General features: G+C 36.6%; 3 protein-coding genes across 4 annotated transcripts; 1 reads left to right on the plus strand and 2 right to left on the minus strand.

Annotated features, from left to right (window-relative positions):
* Positions 1-46: 46 nt before the first annotated feature.
* LOC103967916 (protein DYAD) lies at positions 47-3,614 on the minus strand. The gene is made up of 8 exons (XM_048586392.1): positions 2,144-3,614; positions 1,679-2,062; positions 1,550-1,604; positions 1,372-1,455; positions 952-1,227; positions 889-920; positions 692-806; positions 47-581 (listed from the first exon to the last, which is right to left on the minus strand). Exons 1-8 carry the CDS (start codon positions 2,413-2,415, stop codon positions 408-410), a joined length of 1,392 nt encoding a protein of 463 aa, XP_048442349.1. The 5' UTR covers positions 2,416-3,614; the 3' UTR covers positions 47-407.
* Positions 3,615-4,755: 1,141 nt separating this feature from the next.
* Positions 4,756-15,447, plus strand: LOC103929921 (zinc finger CCCH domain-containing protein 13). 2 transcript variants are annotated; one of them, XM_048583666.1, is made up of 12 exons: positions 4,756-4,978; positions 5,314-6,703; positions 8,499-8,551; positions 9,201-9,376; positions 9,880-9,940; positions 10,032-10,130; positions 11,198-11,292; positions 11,512-11,625; positions 13,396-13,463; positions 14,185-14,295; positions 14,751-14,982; positions 15,150-15,447. In XM_048583666.1, exons 2-12 carry the CDS (start codon positions 5,358-5,360, stop codon positions 15,258-15,260), a joined length of 2,466 nt encoding a protein of 821 aa, XP_048439623.1. In that variant the 5' UTR covers positions 4,756-4,978; positions 5,314-5,357; the 3' UTR covers positions 15,261-15,447. The 2 variants fall into 2 exon arrangements, with proteins under 2 accessions (XP_048439623.1, XP_048439626.1); XM_048583669.1 differs by having other exon boundaries at positions 4,757-4,978; positions 8,499-8,506.
* Positions 15,448-17,036: 1,589 nt separating this feature from the next.
* Positions 17,037-20,961, minus strand: LOC125476959 (vesicle transport protein SFT2B). The gene is made up of 6 exons (XM_048583673.1): positions 20,664-20,961; positions 20,498-20,551; positions 19,652-19,725; positions 18,824-18,941; positions 18,644-18,702; positions 17,037-17,363 (listed from the first exon to the last, which is right to left on the minus strand). Exons 1-6 carry the CDS (start codon positions 20,808-20,810, stop codon positions 17,285-17,287), a joined length of 531 nt encoding a protein of 176 aa, XP_048439630.1. The 5' UTR covers positions 20,811-20,961; the 3' UTR covers positions 17,037-17,284.
* Positions 20,962-21,572: the final 611 nt, after the last annotated feature.

The following is a 21,572-nucleotide window of genomic DNA, read 5'->3' on the forward strand; positions in this document are numbered from 1 at the left end:
TCCCCCAAACGCATATGCAATAAAGTTTGCGTAACAAAAGCATGCGGAACCTTGTAAATACGCTTCATATCAGCGGTCGCAATGTCACAACCTAAACACATTACATAAGTATGTCCACCTGTGGCTGTGGATCATTTCATTTGCCGTGTCATTCAAAAGATAAGTGCATCCTAGGAAAACGGTCTAAACCTATATATTACCATCAGCGGTATATTAACATTTGCACCACATTTAACTTAAGGTCGGTATTAAATTAAAGGAGCAATACCTAGAAGGGGTTCTGACTCAACATGTAGGTTAGAAGCGGGTCTCACTGGTTTAGTAGCTGGAACGGTGATTTCAGGCAGTAGCTTCGTGAATGCTATACAACATCTAAATCCTATGGTTCTTGCTAGTCTAGAATCATCCTAAAACATGAAACAAGGATGAAATTCCATACAGTGAGTTCCATCTTCTGGTACGTGAGGGGCTGGAGGAGTCAATAGTGTTGAATTCTGCTTCATGACATTCATGGCATTTGATATCTCACTCAGCTTCTGCTCTGTTATATACTTCCAATTAAACAGCTCCTGAAACATTTCCTGTCAACAAGGAGATTTTAATGAGGCTTTGTTTACAGTCATTCCAGAAAACTTAAAATGAAACAATTCCAAATATCAAGTCCTCTATTAATCTGTTGTCAGCATATCACCTGAAACACAACCAGATTGTCAAGATCCGACTTTGAATTTGCAGTAGCAGAAGAATCAGGGGTCACATTAGCTTGATATTCACGTTGCTTCTCCAGTAACAGCTCACACACATCTCTGTTTCTAGCAGCAAAATCACAAGAAGCTCAGCTTAGATAACAATTTTTTACAGTTTGAGGTTTTACATTTTATTTGTTACCTCTCCATTTCGGCCTTATCTTCCTTGACTTTGGCAAAAGGGTCCTGAGATGAGCTATCACCAGTGCTTTGATGTAAGCCGTACGGCTAAGCAGGGATCTTGGATTATAACTTCTTCCTCAGAATTAACCAGACTGTTTCTCGCAAACCACGGCACAAGTTTATTTCCCTGAAAACTGTCAAGGTTGGTGCTCTCTAGCCAATCTTCCCACTGCTCAGATGCTTCAGTCTTGGTGACAGTGTATTGCTTTGGTCCTTGCATATTATTCAAAACATTTGTAATTTCCACTACCTGTTGCTCGACTTTATCCTTCCATGTCATTAATTCCTCAAAATTGTCCTGTAGAAAAGAAAAGAATATGAAATTTCATCAGAACCAAACTGCCGTAAACATACACGACATGAACACATACTTCTTGTCCAATAGTAGATGGATTTTGCAAAACACGACAGAAGAATTAACTGGGATTTCCATTTTATATACCTGCATACCCTTCCAAGAACCTAAGATCACTTTCAAGCTTTGCTCAGACTGAGCTTTCCATTTTGCCAAATCCTCGAGCCTCTCCTGTTTAACAAACACTGAGATTTAGATTTCATCCAGCAGTAGTCCAATATCAAATTGTAATGTCAATAAAATGTTGTTTAACATTAAACTCAACCTGGTTGGCTTGGTCTTTCTCTTGCTTCTGGGATAAAAGCAGCTCCTGTATATCACTTTTAATAAAAAGAGAGATTATTTATGAACACATATATCAGTTCCAAGTTTGTTTTATAAAGATTCCATTTACCTCTTCATTTTATCTACTTCTGCCTTAAGTAGCTTCAGTTCTCCAGCAGAAACAGAATCATCAAAGGGCCCACCACCTGGCATCAACCTAGACGTTGGAATCCAGTAAGGATCATGCACCCCAGCCTCCTGCCGTATATTAGCCAGGTCATCACTCTCCAACCAGTACTCCATTCTTCCGCTGGTATTGAACCACCGCCGAAACCGCTCGTTCCCACCTGGTGCCACTTTACCATCAAGGTGCTTCAGTAAGTGATCGAGCAGCCCAGTATCACCAATCCGCTTACGAGCTGCCATCCTCAAGTCGCTCCTGGAAATTGGGTTTCCAAAAGTTGCATCTTCAGCCTTCAAAATTTCCAGTATAGCTTGCTCTGCTTGCTTATACCTGCATATATAGTTAATTTGTTGTGATATCAAAAAGCCTTACGAGCAATGAAATCAAGCAAAAGGTGACAGTGGGTTCTACCTTTCAACTGTCCATCTTTCAATCACATTACTACACTTCTTTGTCATAACCTTGGAACTAGTTGGCCTCTTCGTACAAAGTAATGCTTCCTTCTCTTTCAGTTCACCGAGGCTAAGGCGCTTTCTCTTCTTGATCTCTGGTACCTCCAGGGGTTCAGCTTTCACAGCTTTCACTTCATGTGTTGAATAACTGCTGCTGGATGAAAGTTGAGGTTTATTTCCATCGTGTCTTCCAAGGAAGACAATTCGCCGACGAGTACCCCACTGTGCCATCTGGGTGTCTCCTAGCTGAAACCAGTAGAATATCTCTGTGCTTTGTCAGTCACCTACAACTTCAGTGCACAACAGAAGTACATGCAGATGCGATCGAACGCTCTGAACCATTAAAAGTCCTATTAAACTAATAGTTAAGTTTCTAAGAGAATGAAGTTGATTGGTGTGATTCTAAAAGTCTAAACATGAATTCAATTTCAGTTCAACAAGAGCTAGACATCTTATTCGGTGAACCCTTCATCTACCAACTGTATTCTGAAACATTTGATGGAAAAAATATGGACGCGACTGATGACCTGATTCAGTTCTGGTGTACACGCATGAATTTGGTAACAAAAAGCCACATTTCCTAGCAATTTAGATTCTGCAGTTGACAAACCATTTCTTACAGTAACTACCAAAACAATTGACCAAGTTCATTTCATTAGCTCCCAAAACACACCCATTTAAGAGCTTGGCACTGAATAAATCTGCAACTTACTACCTACCCATTACAATTCACATCTATGAAATTTTAAAATATTCATTTATTATAAGTAACCGCTACGCCTATCCCTCGATCTGAAAGCTGTAGGTTCCATATCTCAGATTAAGGGCATTGCATCAATTAATGATAAAAAAGCGAGTGCTTTAGTCTCCGGTAGAGCATCATTCATATTCGTATAATCAGGAACCACAAAAAAAATTACAAAATGCAAAACAAAATGCGTGATAATGGCAACTGTATATCTGCAAATCAAAGAAAAAATAGATAAAGTTTTAAAATTTAAAGGCTGAGCTTTACACATAACATAATGAAATTGAAACCCCCTTAAGGCTTTAGCCCCTGCGTTAGAAAATAACATCCGGACCATTTTCAGGGTTTTACTTTCGTTACTTTGTCTTCGTTACCAAACACAACACATGAAAAAAATTTCAAAGACTAAAATAAAAAAAAAAAAAAAAAAACAAAATTCAGAAATTTGTTAGGTTGGAAAACTCTGAAATCAGACGGACGGACGGACGGACTGACGCAGAAGCCGGACAGAAAGAAACGAAAGGGGGTTTTAGGAGACAATGTGGTCCGTTTGCCATCCATCAATGAAGTTGCAAAACCCTAAATTACACATATATATTAACAATCATGCTGAAAAAGTGTACCCCCCAAATTCTTCGTTTCGTGTTCGCGCTGGGTACCCCAGAGAGAGAGGTTTTGTTTAGTTTACCTGAGTATTTTTGGGGCAGAAATATGGAATCAGGATTTAGAGCTGAAGCAAGTGTGAAGGTGCCTCCTCAGTCCTCCCACAAGAGGAACGCAAGCAAGGGAACTTAAATAAGACGAGGCTCGGTGTTTTTCACTTCTCCTAAAACCCTAACCGCCAAATTCCCCTTCTATTCTTTCTTAAACCCACACATGACACGTGTTCACCTTTTTTGGTTCCTTCGAGGTTATCCGATAAAATTAAAACGATACAAAAAGATTAGCATATGACTTTGCGCGAGAATAACCCGCATGATTCAAGGTATGGTTGAAATTTTTTGTCAATTCTAATTATATTCATGTCCATTTATAAGTAATATATTTTGAGTTCAAATCTCATAAATAGTAAGAGAAATAGAAAATAAAACAGTTAGATCAGACTCTGGCTTAGACCTATGACCCAACTTGGATTGTTCAAATTTGTTTCCTAGTTTGGCTCGTTCAAGCTCTGTTCATAAACGAAACAAGCTGAGCTTGAATAAAATATTATAATAAAATCACATGAACTTGAGCTTTGCAACTCATATTTTTTAATGTTGGAGGTGCGATAATTTTGAAGTATTTATTATTATGTTTTTATTTTAGTTTATTTTAACATCTTTCACTTTTCACTAAGTCGTGCTAAATAAAATTTCAAGTTTGATTTACAAACGAACCAAATTCAAACTTGAAAAACAATTATTCGAGTCAAGCTTGAACATATTATTTCGAGCTTGAGCTTAGCTTAAAGATGAATAATATCATCTCAACCGAACTTAACATCTTATCACTAGTCTTTGCTCAAGTTATACAACTATAAATAAATATAAATAATTTATCACTAAGGTATTTATATATACATTCTTTTGAAATACTAAATAAATTACAAATAGAATCCTCCGCAGATCCTTCATGGCTGATTCAACAATGTGCATAAATTTGGTATGTACGTTCATGGGCTGGGCCAAAACTCATGGGTTTCAGTGGAGTTGGGCTGCAGCAAAAATAAAACCACAGGGCCTGTAGTCCAGTATCCTTTCATGGGCTGGGCCAGCCCAAACTGAAATTGATGCCGCATGGAGAGAAACGCTCATAAAAAGAATAGATCACCACCGTCAATTGAACCATAGGAAATTGGCAATTAGCGGGATTCCTTCCTTCCGGTTGGTTTCTGTCTCTTGTCATCGTCACTAACTAGTCTGCTCCTCCTCCTCCGTACGCATTGTCCCAACGATTCCGTCCGTATTAACACCTCCATAACTCCAAAAGCAACAAGCGAAAGCAGCTACCTTGGAGCCGCAGACACACAGAGGATTGAATTTGATTCGAGGAGAAGAAAACAAGGTAAACATGCAACCTACTTAATCATTCATATTTGTTTATTTATTTGTTTATCTTTTTATTTATTTATTTATTTTTATTAGGGTTTTCTTCTTCTTCTGAATCACATTGTGGGTGTGCTTGTTTATCTAGGGTTTTTCTGCCATTAGGGTATCATTTCTCAATTTTGTAAACTCAGTTTATCTGTATTATATTTCTGACCCTAAAATAATTTGGGGTTTTGTTTTGTTATCCTTTTCAAAGGAATTGGATTTCTCTTGTGGTTGTCTTACTTACGAGCCAAAGTTGTGGTTTCTTTGTATTTAGGGTTTTCTGATTGTTTGTTTGTTTGGTTGCAGTCATCAATTCTTCCAGTTCAGTCATAAGCAAGGAACTGTTGGCCATGAGTGGTCCGCCTAAACGACCTCACGAAGAGAGTGGTCATTCCTCCTCTTCCAAATACCCGCATCCTCACCCGCACCCACAACCACATGACGATTCCGGACCATACCCCAAGCTCTCATCCTCTGTTTCCAATGAATACCATCCTCCCTTTGACATTGGCCCCGATGCTCGCTTGCCCAAGATTCCCCGCACCGATTCTCGCGACCCTGATAGGCGATCTCCCCTCCACTCAATCTATCGAATGCCCTCGAATTCTAGTGATATGCACATAGATCATCCTTCGGCTCCCGACAATAGATTGGAGTCCAGGGACACTAGAGATGTTCGCTTTGAGAACCGAGACACAAAGACAGAGGCAAGAGAGTTGTACAACGATGCAAGAAGGGATGCTCAGAGTTCTAAGGGTGAAAAAGAGGTAAGGTATGACAGCAGAGGAGATGACAACAAGGAAGTCAAATATGAAAGGCAGAATTTTAACGATCTTAAGGCTGACCCCAAAATGGAAGGTTATGCACTGGCCACTAGTCACTTGAACTGGAAAGAATCAAAAGATTACCATAGAGGAAAACGACATTCCGATGCCCCACCCGCAACTACAGACACCTGGCATCGCGGCAGTTCTCAAGGCCACGTTGAAGTTGGAAAGGAACTTCCCACTACGGAGGAGCGGGATCATGTTGAGGCACATGAGGCTGTTGGGGAGAACAAGTTTGATTCTAAAGGTGATGATAAATTCAAAGAAAAGGATAGAAAAAGGAAAGATGCAAAGCACCGGGATTGGGGTGAAAAGGATAAGGAAAGAAGTGATCGTAGGACTAGTATTCAAGTAGCTATCAGCAGTGAGGGCAAAGAACCAGCAAAGGAAGAAAGAGATGCAGAGAGGTCGGAGAGGGAGAGGAGGGACACTGGAAAAGACAAAGAAAGAGTAAGAGAGCGGGAAAGGGATCATACCAAGAGAGACCCATGGAATGGAGTAGACAAAGATGGTTCGAATAATGAGAAGGAAGCTGGTGATGGATCTATTAGAATGTCAGAGCAGGATAATCTTCCGCCAGAGCAAAAGAAACAGAAAGATTTTGACAGTTGGAGAACTGTCGATAGGGAATCTAGAGACAGGAGGAAAGAAAGAGATGTTGATGTTGAAGGAGATAGAGCTGAAAAGCACCGTAGGGGATATGACAAAGAATCAGATGATGGATGTGCAGATGGTGAAGGGGCCACAGACAGAGAAAGGGAAGTCTATAATCATGGAGTTCAGCGTAAAAGGATGCAACGGTCAAGGGGTAGCCCTCTGGTGGCAAACCATGATCTGCGTTTTAGGTCTCGCATTCAAGACAATGAAGGGTGGGTTTTAATATTTTCCTTTTCTGTTTCTGACTTTATTGCAAGCATGATGGCTTACCAATTTCACATTATTAAACGTACATGTGAAAATTTGCTTTATTTGTTTATTTTCGTAATCATTTTGCATGCATAACTACTAACTTCGAAACTAAATTAGTGGCTTCGTATTTTTTTCCTTTATTAGCATGTTTTGCCTATCTTATTGAATTAGAAAGAGTGACCATATGTAGTTATTTGCGCAATGTCCATAAGTAATATATTTTGTAGGTATATTTGAAATTGTGGATTTTATCACAAATGGTCCTTTGATCTTATCTCAACTCATCAGTTTGGTTCTTTATGTTCCAAACTCATGAGTGTCTTCCCTTATCTATTCCTCAACTCATCAATGTTGTCGCTGGTACCTAACTCCATTAGAAAATCCGTTACTTTGTCAACATGGGATCCGTGTGGAGCCCATGTTACCAATCGTATTATGACACATATATTAAAACAATTAAATCTACAAGGAAAAGCTTAAGCCCATGTAGGAAAACAAGAAAAAAATTGAAAAAAAAAGAGAAAACCACTGGACAACATCACCTCCCACCGCCCACCCTTCCCTACCATCACCCCCTCGTCGACACCCACCCTATTGAAGAATTGGATTTGGTAATTTGAATTCAGTTGGTTCTTTGCCTAACCAACACTGCCCACTCCACTCTCAATATGCAACTTTTAATCCCAAATTCAACTTCTACAGCCCATACCCCAGCCGTTCCCTTCACTCCACCTTCGCACCCCCACTAGATCAACCTAGTCACTCACACTCCCACCCCCGCGTTGCACCCAGCCATCCCATACCCAACCCTAATCGGCACCCTTCCTGCTACCGCATCCACAACACACCACTGCCCTGCTTCCCTCCCCCAAACCTACCTTCGTTCCACCTTTCAGTTTCTCACATTTTTTTTCCTGTAGTTTTCTTTACTCTTAAAATGGATTCTTAAATTTTAAAATAATTAAATATATTTCTTACTAATTTTAAATGATTGACTTTTTATTAATCCAAATGTCATCATATAATTAGCTTTGAGGCCCCCACAAGATGCCACATCAGCAAACTAACGGATTTTCCAACGGACTTAGATGTTAAAGACAACATTGATGAGTAAAGCAATAGATAAGGGACAATATTGATGAGTTGGGAATATAAAGGAACAAACTGATGAGTTGACAAAAGATAAGGGAACATTTGTGATAAAAACCCTTAAATTGTTTTGAAGTGGATGATTGAACTTTTTGCAGTGCATACACTATTATACAGTTTACACATAAATAAGTGGCAGTCATCTCGTTACATCATAATAGGATAAATATTTGGTGACACTAATTTTTTTTTTCTTATTACAAGTAATTTGCTGAATGATACATTGATCTTGTAATTTAGTTTATACTGATTCAATTTGCAATAAATAATAAACATTATTTGTTACTCCAAGCACTTTTTTTTTTTTTTTTTTTTACCCCAAGTCACTGGATAAATGTAATGGTAGCCTAAGGTAACTGCTTAGTAAAGCATTAATCTTATAATACCAGTATAAATTCAACTGTCAAGTTTTTTGAACGAATTATTTCCTTAACAGTGTGCTTATTATTTTGTGACATATCAGAGTGGTTTTTTTCCCATACAATGTCATTTTTCAGTATCTTTTGGTTTTGTGCTCAACTTTATGATATTCATTTATCTGTGATGGACATACCTCTTTGGTTTTATATACCCATTAATTTTCTTCTGTGCTCTTGTGTTTTGCAGATCCCAAGGTGTGCTCTTGTATTCCAATTTCTGGCAACAAGAAATTTTTCTTGGTGAAGTTCTGTAGATTGCAATAGAAACCTCTTGACTTTACCCTCCAAAAAATACATACATGCAAATAAGCTTTCACGTTGTGAAGAAAGTCGAAAGGATGGTTAATGATTGTTTGAGGTCCAAAAATTAGCTTTTGTTCATAATGTAGAAAGCCTTCACCCCGTCCCAGTGGCGAATTAGTATGGTCAGGGGAAAAAAGGAGTTCTTAAGCATCTTCCCTGGTGGAAAGTAAGAAGCAATAAGAACAGTTGCTTGTAGAAGGTCACATGGATCATTCAAACTAAAGAGAGAAATATACATAAACAAACAGTTTCCTAGGAGGAAAAACTTCTCAATAGTTTTTACAGCTTTCTTTTGCACAGGCAGACACGAGGGGAGATCATTTTTCTTGGGTGAATGTAATTTGGAATTTCAAAGAAGGCTGAGCGTGATAAACACGTTCTCAGCTTCTTAGAAGTTGTTTGCTAATAGGTCCCATTCTTGTTAATTTTCTAACTGATGCAAGCATGCCAAGACACAATCGAAAGAGGGGAGAGAGTCAGAGAGTTGTGTAGTGTGTAGTATACATTTTTATTCATATTTAACATTTCAGATATTATATGGTAATCTCTACACATAGGTTATATTTTAATGCTGCTATTGTTTCAGGTAAAAGTGAAGTATCACCTGTTGTTTATAAAGTTGGCGAATGCATGCAAGAACTGATAAAAGTTTGGAAGGAATATGAAGCATCTCCAGGTGAAAAAAATGGTGAAAGTTCTCTTACTGGTCCAACCCTTGAGATTCGGATTCCAGCTGAACATGTTACCGCAACAAATCGCCAAGTAAGATCTGAATTAGGTTCATGCCAAATATTGATACATTAGGTTCATACAAAATTTGACCTACAAAGTACTTGTTTTTGCCCATTTTGGTTATACTACTTATTTTCAATTCTAGAACTCCTGCTCTAAATATTCATAATTCTGTTCTTGATTTCTATAGAGTGTTCATTATTGTTACATTGCCCGTACCTGATGAGGTGTAAACACAATTATGTTGATATTTGATAATAGCAGCTAATCTACCCTTACTAGGAGCTTTTAAGTGTCACACCTTTTTTACCTTTCTCCGGTTAATAAGCTGCCTCTGTAGTTCACTTTTTGTTTATTATGTTTCTCATCTGTTTGCCCTCATGAATCAATGTGTTAGAAAAGTGTTTTGTTTTATCCTCATTCTTGTCAGGGTCTGAGTCAGGGCATTGCATGCAAGGTTAATGATTGCTTCTTGTTTTTGTTTTGTAATTTTCTTTAGATTTGATTGTGTTCTTTTAATTCCATTGTTGCAGGTTAGAGGTGGCCAGCTATGGGGGACAGATATATACACAGATGATTCTGATCTCGTTGCTGGTGTGTGGTTTTGTGATTGGTTTTTTTTGAGAATAACTTAGATTAGATTACATATGAAAACCAGTATTAATGGTTCAATCTTGCTTTCCAGTTCTCATGCACACTGGATATTGCCGGCCCACAGCATCTCCTCCGCCTCCTGCTATCCAGGAGTTGCGTGCTACAGTTCGAGTACTACCTCCACAAGACTGTAAGTGACTACTCTTTATGCTTTATAATATGCACATTGAATTAGATGAACTACATAGATTTTCTAATGCCATATCATCAATCATTTATTCATTAGCTTATAAAATAATTAATATAATCTGCATCTCAATTTTAATCATATAATCAATTCTTGACAATAAAATTATATAAGCACATAATTACAGTTTTTTGTCTTGCAAATTGCTTATTTACAAGCTATAATATGTGTTTTTAATTTAATGAAAAATAACAGAATTAAAGTTAATAACTTATAAGCCATCATTGATTGAAAGATCACATGAGTTGGTGTGTGGTGTCCCATCCTCGGTTCCTAAATGTTTATAGAGATTTCCCATTGAGGTTTGTTGAAGCCAAAAATTGATCAACGGTCGTAATGAGAAATAGAAAGATGAATTGAGTAAAGATTGACACCTCTCTAGGTGAGAGCTGAACCTCTCTTCATGTGGTGGATTTAAATGCAAGAGTTTGTGGCACAATCTCAAAGTGGGTTACGTTTATGGGAGCCAAAAACCAAAAGGCTAGATGTGTATGGTGATTGTGGGTATTAAAATGGGTTGTGGGTTTAATTGAGGGCAACTAAGTGATAATCTTCGAAGTTTTCCACTTTCAATTAAGGACAACAATTGCTGAGGTTCGAAGTCTTTGGTTGCTAGCTCTATTGCCTATCTAAAGTGAGTGTGCTTGCCTAGTTTAAGTTGATGACTGAAGGAAGAGAGGAGGGCACTCCCTGTATTACACAATTATAAAAAGCTCAATCTCTCAGTTCTAATTTAATGCAGTGCCTTGATTTGAGCACATGAACATTGTTTAAAAGACAAACCAAAGATGGTTCCTTTAATTTTTTACTCCTCCCGGTTTGGTAAATAACTATGAAGTTATATTTCATACAAGAAACTGTCTGATACATTTAAGATGAAATTTTATGTAATAAATGAAAGTCTATAAGACGAAACTGTAATTTTATTTCATTAGATGAAATTTTATTAGCACTCCACAGTAGGATAAAATAATGCTTTGTCTAATTCTGTTTTGTAACGTATTTTTTAGGTTACATTTCCTCACTGAGAAACAATGTTCGATCGCGTGCGTGGGGAGCTGCAATTGGTTGTAGTTTCCGTGTTGAGCGCTGTTGCATCGTCAAGGTGATAAAACTTAAAAGTTAATTTATTTCTTCTTTAAGTGTGTGTGCGCGAATGTGTATGTGTTATACCCTTTTGAGGATGACCAAATTTTATTGCAGACGCTAAGTACATATATTTGGACCTGGACTTAATATTGTTAAATATGAACTGGAAAGTGTTTTTAATGATACTGCTGGGCTTGTAGTGCCTGATGCTTCATCCGAATTGTTTGGTTTGCAGAAAGCGGGTGGAACCATTGATCTTGAAGCTTGTCTTACACATACTTCTACGGTGGAGCCTACCCTTGCTCCAGTGATTGTGGAGCGCTCAATGACTACAAGGGCTGCAGCTTCGGTATTTTCTACTCTGCTCAGCAATTGATTTTATTTGTATTTTAGTTGAAGTTTTTCTTCCTTTTGGAATGTATCCCCTAGTCCATTTTCCATTAGTGCAGTCACAATGTCACATATAAGTTTTAGTCATCAAACATACAAACCTCCTCAGTTTGCTGAAGTTTTTTAGTTATAATTTTGGTTGAACAAAACTTCTGCTGTTGGATTATATCTCGTATTTCATTAGCCATCACCTGCCGCAGCTGAAAACTATTCATCTTTGAAACATATAAGTGGTTTGAGGTTGTTCCAGACGAAATTGATTGCATGTGTGCCCACTATGAGGTGGTCCACGGAAGGGGATGAGTTTAAAGATGTAAATCCCACATTGGGAACTTGAGAAAATGTAATACAATAAATATGAAAGTGAACGGTTCCACTACTAATAAAACAAGGCCTTTTGTGATAAGACCCCACACCTGCTGTGCTAGCAGCTGGTAATCTTGATAAGCATCCTTTTCTTGTTTTCTTTTGAATTGGTAGCAGGCAAGAATACCCAAGACTGATTATTTGGAGGGTAGTGTGCATTGGAATCCAACCTTTTCGAAAACCGTTAATGATTTAGGAATGGGTTTTGTTTTAATTTCAAAAAATTCTTTATATAACTAGAGTATGAGGTGTTAGAGATCTGTGGTTAGATGGAGTTTTTCTTGAAGAGTGAGTTTGAATTGTGTCATGGCGGTCTGCTGAGATCCAATACATCTTTTCCTTGGGAGAGAATTTGGTGCCCTCTTGCTTTGCCTATGGTGGATTTCAACTCTGTAAATTGTCGTTTTCTTTTGCATGTTTTGTGAAGCTGTGGTGTTTGTGTTCTCCATACTTGTCTGATTTGTTTGTGAGTTGGCATGGTCAGTTTGTCAAAGTACAAATAGGACTTTTGGAGAATATTCATTTTTGGTCTTTATGGTTCATGTAATATAAACGTGATTTTTAATCTTATGAGGTGTTAGAACATTCTGCTTTGAAGGTTTGAGGTACTTCTTCGCTTGGCCTATGTTTCTATAGTATATCTATACTAGGGATGCACATTTTTGGTTATAACTTATAGGGAAAAAAAGGGGAAACAAAAAGGAAAAAAGTGTGCACAAGAACTAACAGTTAGTAAAACTGCAAGTCTGCAAGGAAAGTATGGCGTTTACATTGTCGGGGCACACTAGAAATACTTTCAAAGGCAATGGAGGTACAAATGACCTCTGTGAGGCTGGGTGGTGACGGCAAATAACCAAAAGCTTTATTTGGGTTGAATCCATATATTTGCTTGTATGTTCTTGATAAGATCTTAGCTATGATCTTAGAAAAAACTCATGCAATTCTAAGTTCCATTTTGATCAATGATTGATATATAAAAAAAGTGCAAGTTAATATATTGACTTCTTTGAACAATTTTAAGTTAATTCTGGAGATGCTCTCTTAAGGTTGTTGTAACAGTATTACCATGGTTAAGCAGTGTCACAACAAATTGAATTTTATATGCATATACCATGGTTAAGCAGTGTCACGATAAATTGAATTTTATATGCATATGTGTTTTCATTTTAAAGAATCGCCTTCATATGAGTTTTCTTATGTTTGAGCTTCTAGAAATTACTGCAGCAGCATAAGATTCAGACTTGGGTGGTCTTTATATATGGATTATCATATGCTTTTATTTTCATAAAGCACACAACATATATAGAAGCCCTTCAGCAATTATCATTAATTCTCAGCTTACATGATGGTTTTAATTCTTCAGAATGCATTGCGACAACAGAGATTTGTACGAGAAGTTACAATACAGTACAACCTCTGCAATGAGCCTTGGTACATTCAAGTCTTCCTTTTTGACCAAAATAATTCTTTGTTTTATGTCCATTCAGAATAGAGATACCTATTTTATGCATAATCCTTTTTGTCTTTTTTTTTTTTTTTTTTTTGGGGGTGCGGGGTGTAATTTATTACACTAAGTTGATGCTCATGTTATTTCTGGAAACATTCTTTAGGTTTTTCCTGATCTCTACCCCCTATATAGGTTGGAAACGAGCTTTCACTTGCACCCTGATCCACTAAATATTAACCTCTGTTTCTTTTATATAAAATAAAAAGTAATTTTTAGTTCAAGGCTGCAAACATTTTTTTGAAAACTTGTGTCTGTGTAACAACTCAACCTAGGAACAGATCTTAGTTTAATTTTTCTTGTGATACTTGATCACATCTTAATTGCTACACTCAAAATTATGATTTCTAGCATAGCAGCTTTCTTCTTTTTTGGGAAAAGAAACGGTACCATTGTTAACTCAAAAGCTATTTAAAATTCATAGATGTGAAATCTACATTCAAAATTTCAAATTACGAAAGGAAAGCAGCATCAAATACTCTAATCCAATAGGAGGCAGCTTCTTTTGTTTCATTTTATTTTCTTTTGAGAAGAGACTAATAGGACAGCTCATGGAACTTGTTATTATAATTTTCTTTTTCGTAAACCTTGTTCCTAATAAAATTGGTAAACCTAATGATCTTCTTCTTCTTATTTCTTAACTTTCAGGATTAAGTATAGTATAAGCATTGTTGCTGACAAGGGTTTGAAGAAAACCCTGTATACTTCTGCGCGTCTGAAGAAGGGAGAAGTTCTTTACTTAGAAACACATTCACGCAGGTACAAACGCTAATTATTTATTTTACTCTGTATTCGGGATGTGTTCATGAGCTCTTTTAAGAACTAATATTCGATATTTGATTATCTCATTTTTTTTTCCTTCGTTTGTATTGGATAATGAAGTTTACATGACATAGGAGATGAGTTACTTTTTGGATAGGGAACTTTGGCTTTTTCTCTCTATTTCATGCTTGTTTAGCTATTGAACGACATTTACTTAAAAAGTAGGCACCTTTTCCCTTTTTTTATTCTTTTCTATTTCTTATTTGCATTGACCCTGTTTGGTTAAATGATATGTTCTTTGGATCATCTATCTGTGTGTTTCGGAGTTTTCTTTTTGTTAAGATTAAATTTTTTTTTTTTTTTTTTTTTAAGGTGGGTGATGTAGTCATGCTGCACTAGATTTTTTTTCTAAATGCGTTGTGTTTTCTTACCTTTTGATCTATTATCTGAAGGTATGAGCTCTGTTTTACCGGAGAGAAAATGATCAAAGCTGCGCAGCTGTCTCAGATGCATGAAGGCGAGACAGAGAAGAGTCAAAAGCATGTCTCACATTCCACCAATGGTGAAAGAAATGATTCTGATAACATCATGGTTGATGTCTTCCGTTGGTCTCTATGTAAAACGCCTCTTCCCCAGAAGGTCCTGCGGTCAGTTGGGATCCCACTTCCCCTTGACTATGTGGAGGTACTACATGTGTTATCCTTCATTTTTAGTTCGTTAACATTATGAGATTTGATAGAGGTTGCTGGGTTAATTGTGAATTCGGATAATGTTTCTACGTGAAGCTATTCGCGTTTGTATGTCTTTTCTTTGTGGGTGTAGATTAAAAATGTTGTTTTCATGGTGGTTAGGTGTTGGAGGAGAATCTTGACTGGGAGGATGTGCAGTGGTCGCAGACGGGTGTTTGGATTGCTGGGAAAGAGTACACACTTGCTCGGGTGCATTTTCTGTCGACAAATTAACCAAATGTAATGCGGCTCGTTTTCTGAATTTGTTTGTACAAGGAAGGGTGTTTCTGGACATGTTTTTTCTTGCTGTTCTGATTTTATTCCTGAATTTATGTGTGTGGGGTTCGGTAGTGTATGTTTTACTTAAATCGTGAGGGGTTTACAATTATACAATAATAAACCATATACTATTTGTTTTAAATTGTACGGACATGATGTTCTAAGTTTTATGTACAAAACGAATTTTGTTACACGGCGGGTGGTAGTTGGGGGTTGTTGCTACCTCTATCCCTACATCCGTGTGGGATTTTTTTCCCCATAACCACATCCATAACCTTTCTTTTTAATTCCCATCGCCGCGGAGATAAATGTGGATTCTCATCCCCTCCTCCGCGGAGAATGGTACTTCCAAACCTGCACCTGCCAACCCGCTTATCATGAAAATTCTCTTAAATTTGATTATGCAACACAAATCAATCAATAATCAACTAGGGTAAGTATGTAATCGAATGAAGCTAATAACGAAGAAAATAATTTTTTTATAAAAAAAATATTACATAATTGTAATAGCAAGGAAATATGAGACACTGCAAGAGCAACAAAGAGGACTCACAAACCTAATTTATAAAAATTGTATTAACAGTTTAATGGACGTATATAATCGGGTCAGGAGATGGCAATGCCATCACTTATCCATAATGATAAATAAAATAAAAAATGATTTGAAGGATGAGTTTGTTGAGTGAAATAATGTTATATCGTCATGTAAGGAGGAATGACTTGTTACATGTAATATATGTTTGTTGAAATCGCAATAACAACATACACTTAATTGTTTTTCTACATTTTAACTAGATTTGCAAAAATTGTAAACTTCCAAAAGACCGATTGAAACCCTACCACAATTTCGATATATATTTTTTTCTTCTTAAATTTATAGAGATCTTCTTGAATATCTTTATACAACATCAATAGTGCATAACCAATATATTCGGGGTTTGAAACTCTCCTTCCTTTTAAGTAAACCATTCCTAATAGGGCGTAACCCTGTGTAACGCCTTTCACAAGCCCATAGGAATCCTTATGCATCTATACTTCCCTTAATTAAGTCCATAACAAAATAGAAACCTCTTTTGCCATATTATTCTCTCGTTAAATTTTAGTGGACATGAGATATGTTAAGGTTTTTTAGCTAAAATGATCTCTGAGATTTGCCACTCCTAGTTTTAATCCATGAGATTTGAAATCAATAGTAGTCTCTGAGATTGTCCACCATCAATTATTTTGGTCATTTGATGAAAAATTATGTTAAATAAGGATCAAAATGACAAAATTACCCTCAATATAATAAACAATAGACCAAAATGATTTGACACAAATTGAGGGTATTTTTATCATTTTATTCTTATTTTATGGAGATTTTTCATGAAATGACCAACATGATTGATTGTGAACAAACTCAGGAATTAATTCTATCGATTTCAAATCTCAGGGCAAAACGAAGAGTTATGCAAATCTCACACGAAAAGCTCCCAATACTGTTTACTTTAACGAAAAACCACATTTTTACACAAAAAAATCAATCATGTTACTATTCATTTTACCATTTATTTTGTCCTTATCATTAAAACTCAAAGTTTTTAAACCATTTTCCTTAAGTTTTAATATCTAAATTTGAAGACCTCGTTTGGCAAACTGAACTGTCATGGACCGAACTATATCCTGCGCTGTCCTGAAAATTCTCGGACTGGCACAAGCTGGAATATGTCCTGACGTGATCCAAAACTGTACTAAAACTTAATTAAGACCCTAAGTTGAACATAACTGAAACATCCAAGTTCAACAAAATAAACAGAACAATCACAAAAGTAATTAACGGGAATTACACGTATAATGTACATCTCAATTTCATGGGGTACTCTTAGATCGGATTTAGTGCTTCACTTTGTGCAAGGCTACAAAAAAACTCAAACGTATACAAGGACATATTTCCTCCGACGGATGAGTACCAAACCCTTCGCTTTTTGACAAGTATCAGCCTAAAAATCAGTGTCAAAACACGCTACCATGACCTTCGACACCATGGATCTTGCAAAAGGGATGTAGCTCAAGCTGTACCTGTTACCTCAGAAGAACAAAAGGAACGGATAAATGAACACTACCAAATAGAGAAAGAAAGGGACAGAAAATAGATCACGAAGAGTAGTTACCAACTCACCGTTTTATTCCATACAAAATCACGTATATATAAGCAATAAGGTATCATACTTCGACATTTTTAAGCTTTAGTTAACCTTAAAGAAATCTAAATTTTACAGCCTTCGAATATTGTGAATCTTCCCTTCTTGGTTCAATACCCTAAAACTTAAAAACTGCAAAAACATAAGACGATAAGGGGATCAAATTTCATAATCAATCAGCTCCGAAACTCAATTTGGTGCATTCAACAAGTAGTCAACTTCTGATCAAGAAATCTAGGTTGCTTGGATGAATCAAAATTTGTCATGTAAAATTGACTTTTGATGATTTCATTATTAGTTTAAAGTTCGGGTGAACAGGTTAATACGGGTTAAGAGGAGTTGGAATCGGCTTCCCACCTTTTCACTATAGCAATACAGCCTTGGGGTTTCCTTAGTTGGAGTTACTTGGTTGTTATTAGACTGAGTGGCTTATCTTGGCTTAGACTGACATGGCTTCCCCAGAAGTTTGACTTGTTTGGCAATTTTCTCCTCTGAATGAATAACTTCAATATCCCCTAAACTATGATTATTTTGGCAGTGTTCTCTATGATCATTTAGGTTCAAATTAAAAAACAAACTTACAATACTTGCATCTGTGACTATCTAGAGTTCGCAGCCTTCTCTATTCTCTAATGATGTTTTGTTGAAGTCATGTATGATCTACTTGCAAAGCTATTCAAACCAAGAGAATTTGAACATGCCCAAGTCTTTATACTGGAGCTAGCATAACAGTGTGATACTTGACCCGCTATTTTGACGATATCAAAAGGACCCATAGGCTAAGTAGTTTTAGACATCAAAATATTGAAAGAACACATCATTCATGGTGCACTTATCATTAACCTAGACTTTGCTGGTCCACATCAAATTCATATGTCAATTTTGCAAGCTTATATAACCACTCAATGGTTGTGGCCCATAATTGATTAACTTGTTAAAGAATATCAATTCATCAAATCCATGTGCTCAACCCCATAATTGATTTGGGGAGGAGCAGAAACCAATTTTTTCTTCAGGAAACAAATTCCAAACGAGCCAAAAGTTCAAGGGTATAGGTAAAAATTTCCTTTAACAGTATGTGGATCTCAACCCCTCATTAACCTATGAATAAAATTATTAAAAACTAGCCACAAAAAGCATGTTAATACTATCACATACCAGATCAATGCACCAAACTCTAAAAGTATTGCCAAAAGTGTCAATAACTTGTTATGAACCTGCTCAATGCAAAAGAAAATTAGATAACATCAGATGCTAAATTGATTCAAAGGAAACTCACACTGTTTCAAACATACTTAAGGAAAAATTAACAACAAAGGGAAGGCCACTGCAACTTACATAGAGGGCACAAAACAAGGCAATTACTATACTTGCAAGGTATACCGCTGTCGCATAAATTCGGACAGGGTCAAGCATCATTGACACTTGCCGTTTAGGACCAATGAGGAATGCTGTGCTGCCAGACAAAAGAGTAAAAACTAGAGGTGAAAAATTTTCCCTAGACAATGTATAAAAAGAAAGACTAGAGACTAAAATATATATATATTATTTTTATGAAAAGGGTTACTTAAAAGTATTGATTTGAAAAAAAACCAAAACCGAAACCGAAAACAGGAAAGAGTATAATTGCTCCCTTATGGCGCATTAAATTATTCGATTAGCTCTCAATGGTTTCGTCTTATTCTTATTGTTTTTCTGGGATCCGAGGCACTCAATGTTTTTTAAAACCAAAGGGAAAACCTGCGGAGCTAATACAATAATCTGAATGCACAACAAGGGAGCAAATATACTGGTTCAATTGAACAGTCTTGTGGTAAAATCCACCTACTTCCAAGGGCCTGTAAAATTTTTGAGCACAAATGGTGTCCCTTAGGTTGCCTAGCAAAACAGAAAAAGTGGAAACTACGTTGGGCCAGAAAATTAAAGCCCAAAAGAGATTAGATGTTCTGAAATTTTCTGAAAATTTAATGTCACAGATTATGACAACTTTTCAAGGTTGCACACTGTTATTCTCCATAGCCGGAAAATAAATAAATAAGTTTTCCTTCTCTGTCATTTAGCTAAGCACGCTAAGTGTTCCATATTGACTCATTTGCTACCTTTACAAAATTTGCACTACATTTTAAACACCTCATGGATCACATGAGGAGCAAATCGAACACTAACCTCCCAAGCGAAAGCAGATTTCCAAGTGTGAATGTGATTGCAAACTTGATTGGGTGGAAGAAAACAAGCATCGACTGTCACATGAAAAAGAAAAGAACCCTGCATATCAGTACCATCGTAGGTCCCTGACATCTATCTAATCATGCAAGTCAAATATTCAATCCTCCCTTAACTATAAAAAATTATAAGTATTAAGGTTTTAGAACACCTTAACGAAATTATAACATTGACAACTTATTTACATTGAAAGTTCAGGTTTCCTGGAACACAGTAAAATATCATATATCGGCTAACAGTTAGTAGTCCGTTGTGGGATGCTTCGATGCCCTTCCCCACTAAAAGTGTATAGTAGACACTATATACATATACGTATACACACACACATATATAAAGAAATGTGATGGGTGAATTATTATGATCCTGATGCTTTCTAGAGTTCCTAATGCATAAAAAAGTTTGGGAAGAATATAATGAGTAGAATGGCCGAAATTTTGACTTGCAACCAATTCCGACACCAGATTATTGAGCACAAGAGGCTAATAGCTATTACTAGCTTAGGCAGATTGTTATTTGACTTCACAAAGTTGCATCATGGTAGAAAAAAACTAGTAGTTCCAATCAACGAAAACGAATACTTTTTGTACAGATCAGGTATTAACTAACAATAAACTACACTTAATTATGATCGGACATGTGAACTTGAAACATCGCAAGCCCGGTTTGTGAGGCCTTGCAAGTAATCACCGAAGACGCATTAAGCGGGCGTATTTGGTAAAACGTTGAGCTCAATGTTGATGGACAACAGGGAAAAGGAAAAAGAGTATGCTTTGAATAATTAGAGCTTACCAAGAGCGTACAAGTGATTCCGGCAGCCAAGCATATGGAGAAACCGTACAGCCTCTGTAGAATTGAACCAAATCGAATGAAATCGAATCGAATCGGAGAGATTAGATATGAAATTAGCTGTTTGGCGGAGATGGAGATTTAGGGTTTAGTTAGTAGCATTAATCACCTGTTTGGTGGACAATGTGCAGTTGCGATTGAAGTCATCCATGAAGTTGGAATCCTGCTGTAGAGCAGCAGAAGCCTGGTCTTCTTCGTCCACCTCCATACCCACCAGCATCTTCACCTTCTCAAACGCTTGGTTCATCTTCTCCATTTCCCTTCCTTTGGAATTTTGGAAATGATTTGAAGATTTGGAAATAATTTGGAAACTGGAAGTTGGATCTCCCTCTCTCACTCTTTGCCCAGCCAGAGTAAAGGGTAAATTACATCACCCCTCAACTTTTCCTCCTATTTCAACTTCATATATCCTTTTGTTTTTTTTTAAAGTTTTATACGACGACTTCCTGTTTTGTATCAATTTTGTACGACTGTTAACAAATTTGTTAATTTCGTTATGAAGTATAAATTTATACAAGAAAATTGTAGTAATCCTTGTTCAACTTAATTGTCTAATTTTGACGGACTAGATTGATGAAAAAAGTACATCTTTATTGGTTAAAGAATCAATAGTCATAAATTTTTAATTAAAAAACTATTGTTCTAGTTGAGTCATAAACTAAAAATCCATTGCTATAATTTTCATGTTTAATATAAATAAAAATTTTCATACGACCTCATTGTGAAGAAGTTTTGTTTTGTATATTAGCAATTCAAACGACGTCGTGCAAACTGTGCAAATTATATCATCTCCAATGAGAGTTGGGTACATATTTTGTTTCCGCTATAAGAGGGTCCTACTTTTAAATCTAGAATTATATTAAATGCCAAATATCACCTTAAGGCTTACGCTTAACTCTAAAGTCATAGGATGAAAAGAGAGAGAGAGAGAGAGAGAGAGAGAGAGAGAGAGAGAGAGAGGGAGAGGGAGGTGGAGGTGGGACTGTCGTTGTTGCCCGATCTTGAAGATACAACATAT

The sequence above is a fragment of a genome, unplaced genomic scaffold, assembly GCF_019419815.1.
Source record: "Pyrus x bretschneideri cultivar Hongxiangsu unplaced genomic scaffold, Pyrus_bretschneideri_v1 Contig1, whole genome shotgun sequence".
In the NCBI taxonomy this organism is placed as follows: domain Eukaryota; kingdom Viridiplantae; phylum Streptophyta; class Magnoliopsida; order Rosales; family Rosaceae; genus Pyrus; species Pyrus x bretschneideri.

Bases quoted from the DNA above. Each gene is read 5' to 3' on its own strand.
- LOC103967916 (XM_048586392.1), bottom strand. From the start codon at position 2,415: ATGGCACAGTGGGGTACTCGTCGGCGAATTGTCTTCCTTGGAAGACAC. The intron at 2,063-2,143 runs GTAGAACCCACT...CTATATATGCAG, and splicing joins GAAAGATGGACAGTTGAAAG to GTATAAGCAAGCAGAGCAAG. The intron at 1,605-1,678 runs GTAAATGGAATC...TTTTATTAAAAG, and splicing joins GAAGTAGATAAAATGAAGAG to TGATATACAGGAGCTGCTTT.
- LOC103929921 (XM_048583666.1), top strand. From the start codon at position 5,358: ATGAGTGGTCCGCCTAAACGACCTCACGAAGAGAGTGGTCATTCCTCC. The intron at 9,941-10,031 runs GTGTGTGGTTTT...CTTGCTTTCCAG, and splicing joins TGATTCTGATCTCGTTGCTG to TTCTCATGCACACTGGATAT. The intron at 13,464-14,184 runs GTACATTCAAGT...CTTAACTTTCAG, and splicing joins AACCTCTGCAATGAGCCTTG to GATTAAGTATAGTATAAGCA.
- LOC125476959 (XM_048583673.1), bottom strand. From the start codon at position 20,810: ATGGAGAAGATGAACCAAGCGTTTGAGAAGGTGAAGATGCTGGTGGGT. The intron at 19,726-20,497 runs GTAAGCTCTAAT...TTCATGTGACAG, and splicing joins GAATCACTTGTACGCTCTTG to TCGATGCTTGTTTTCTTCCA. The intron at 18,942-19,651 runs GTTAGTGTTCGA...TTTGTCTGGCAG, and splicing joins AATCTGCTTTCGCTTGGGAG to CACAGCATTCCTCATTGGTC.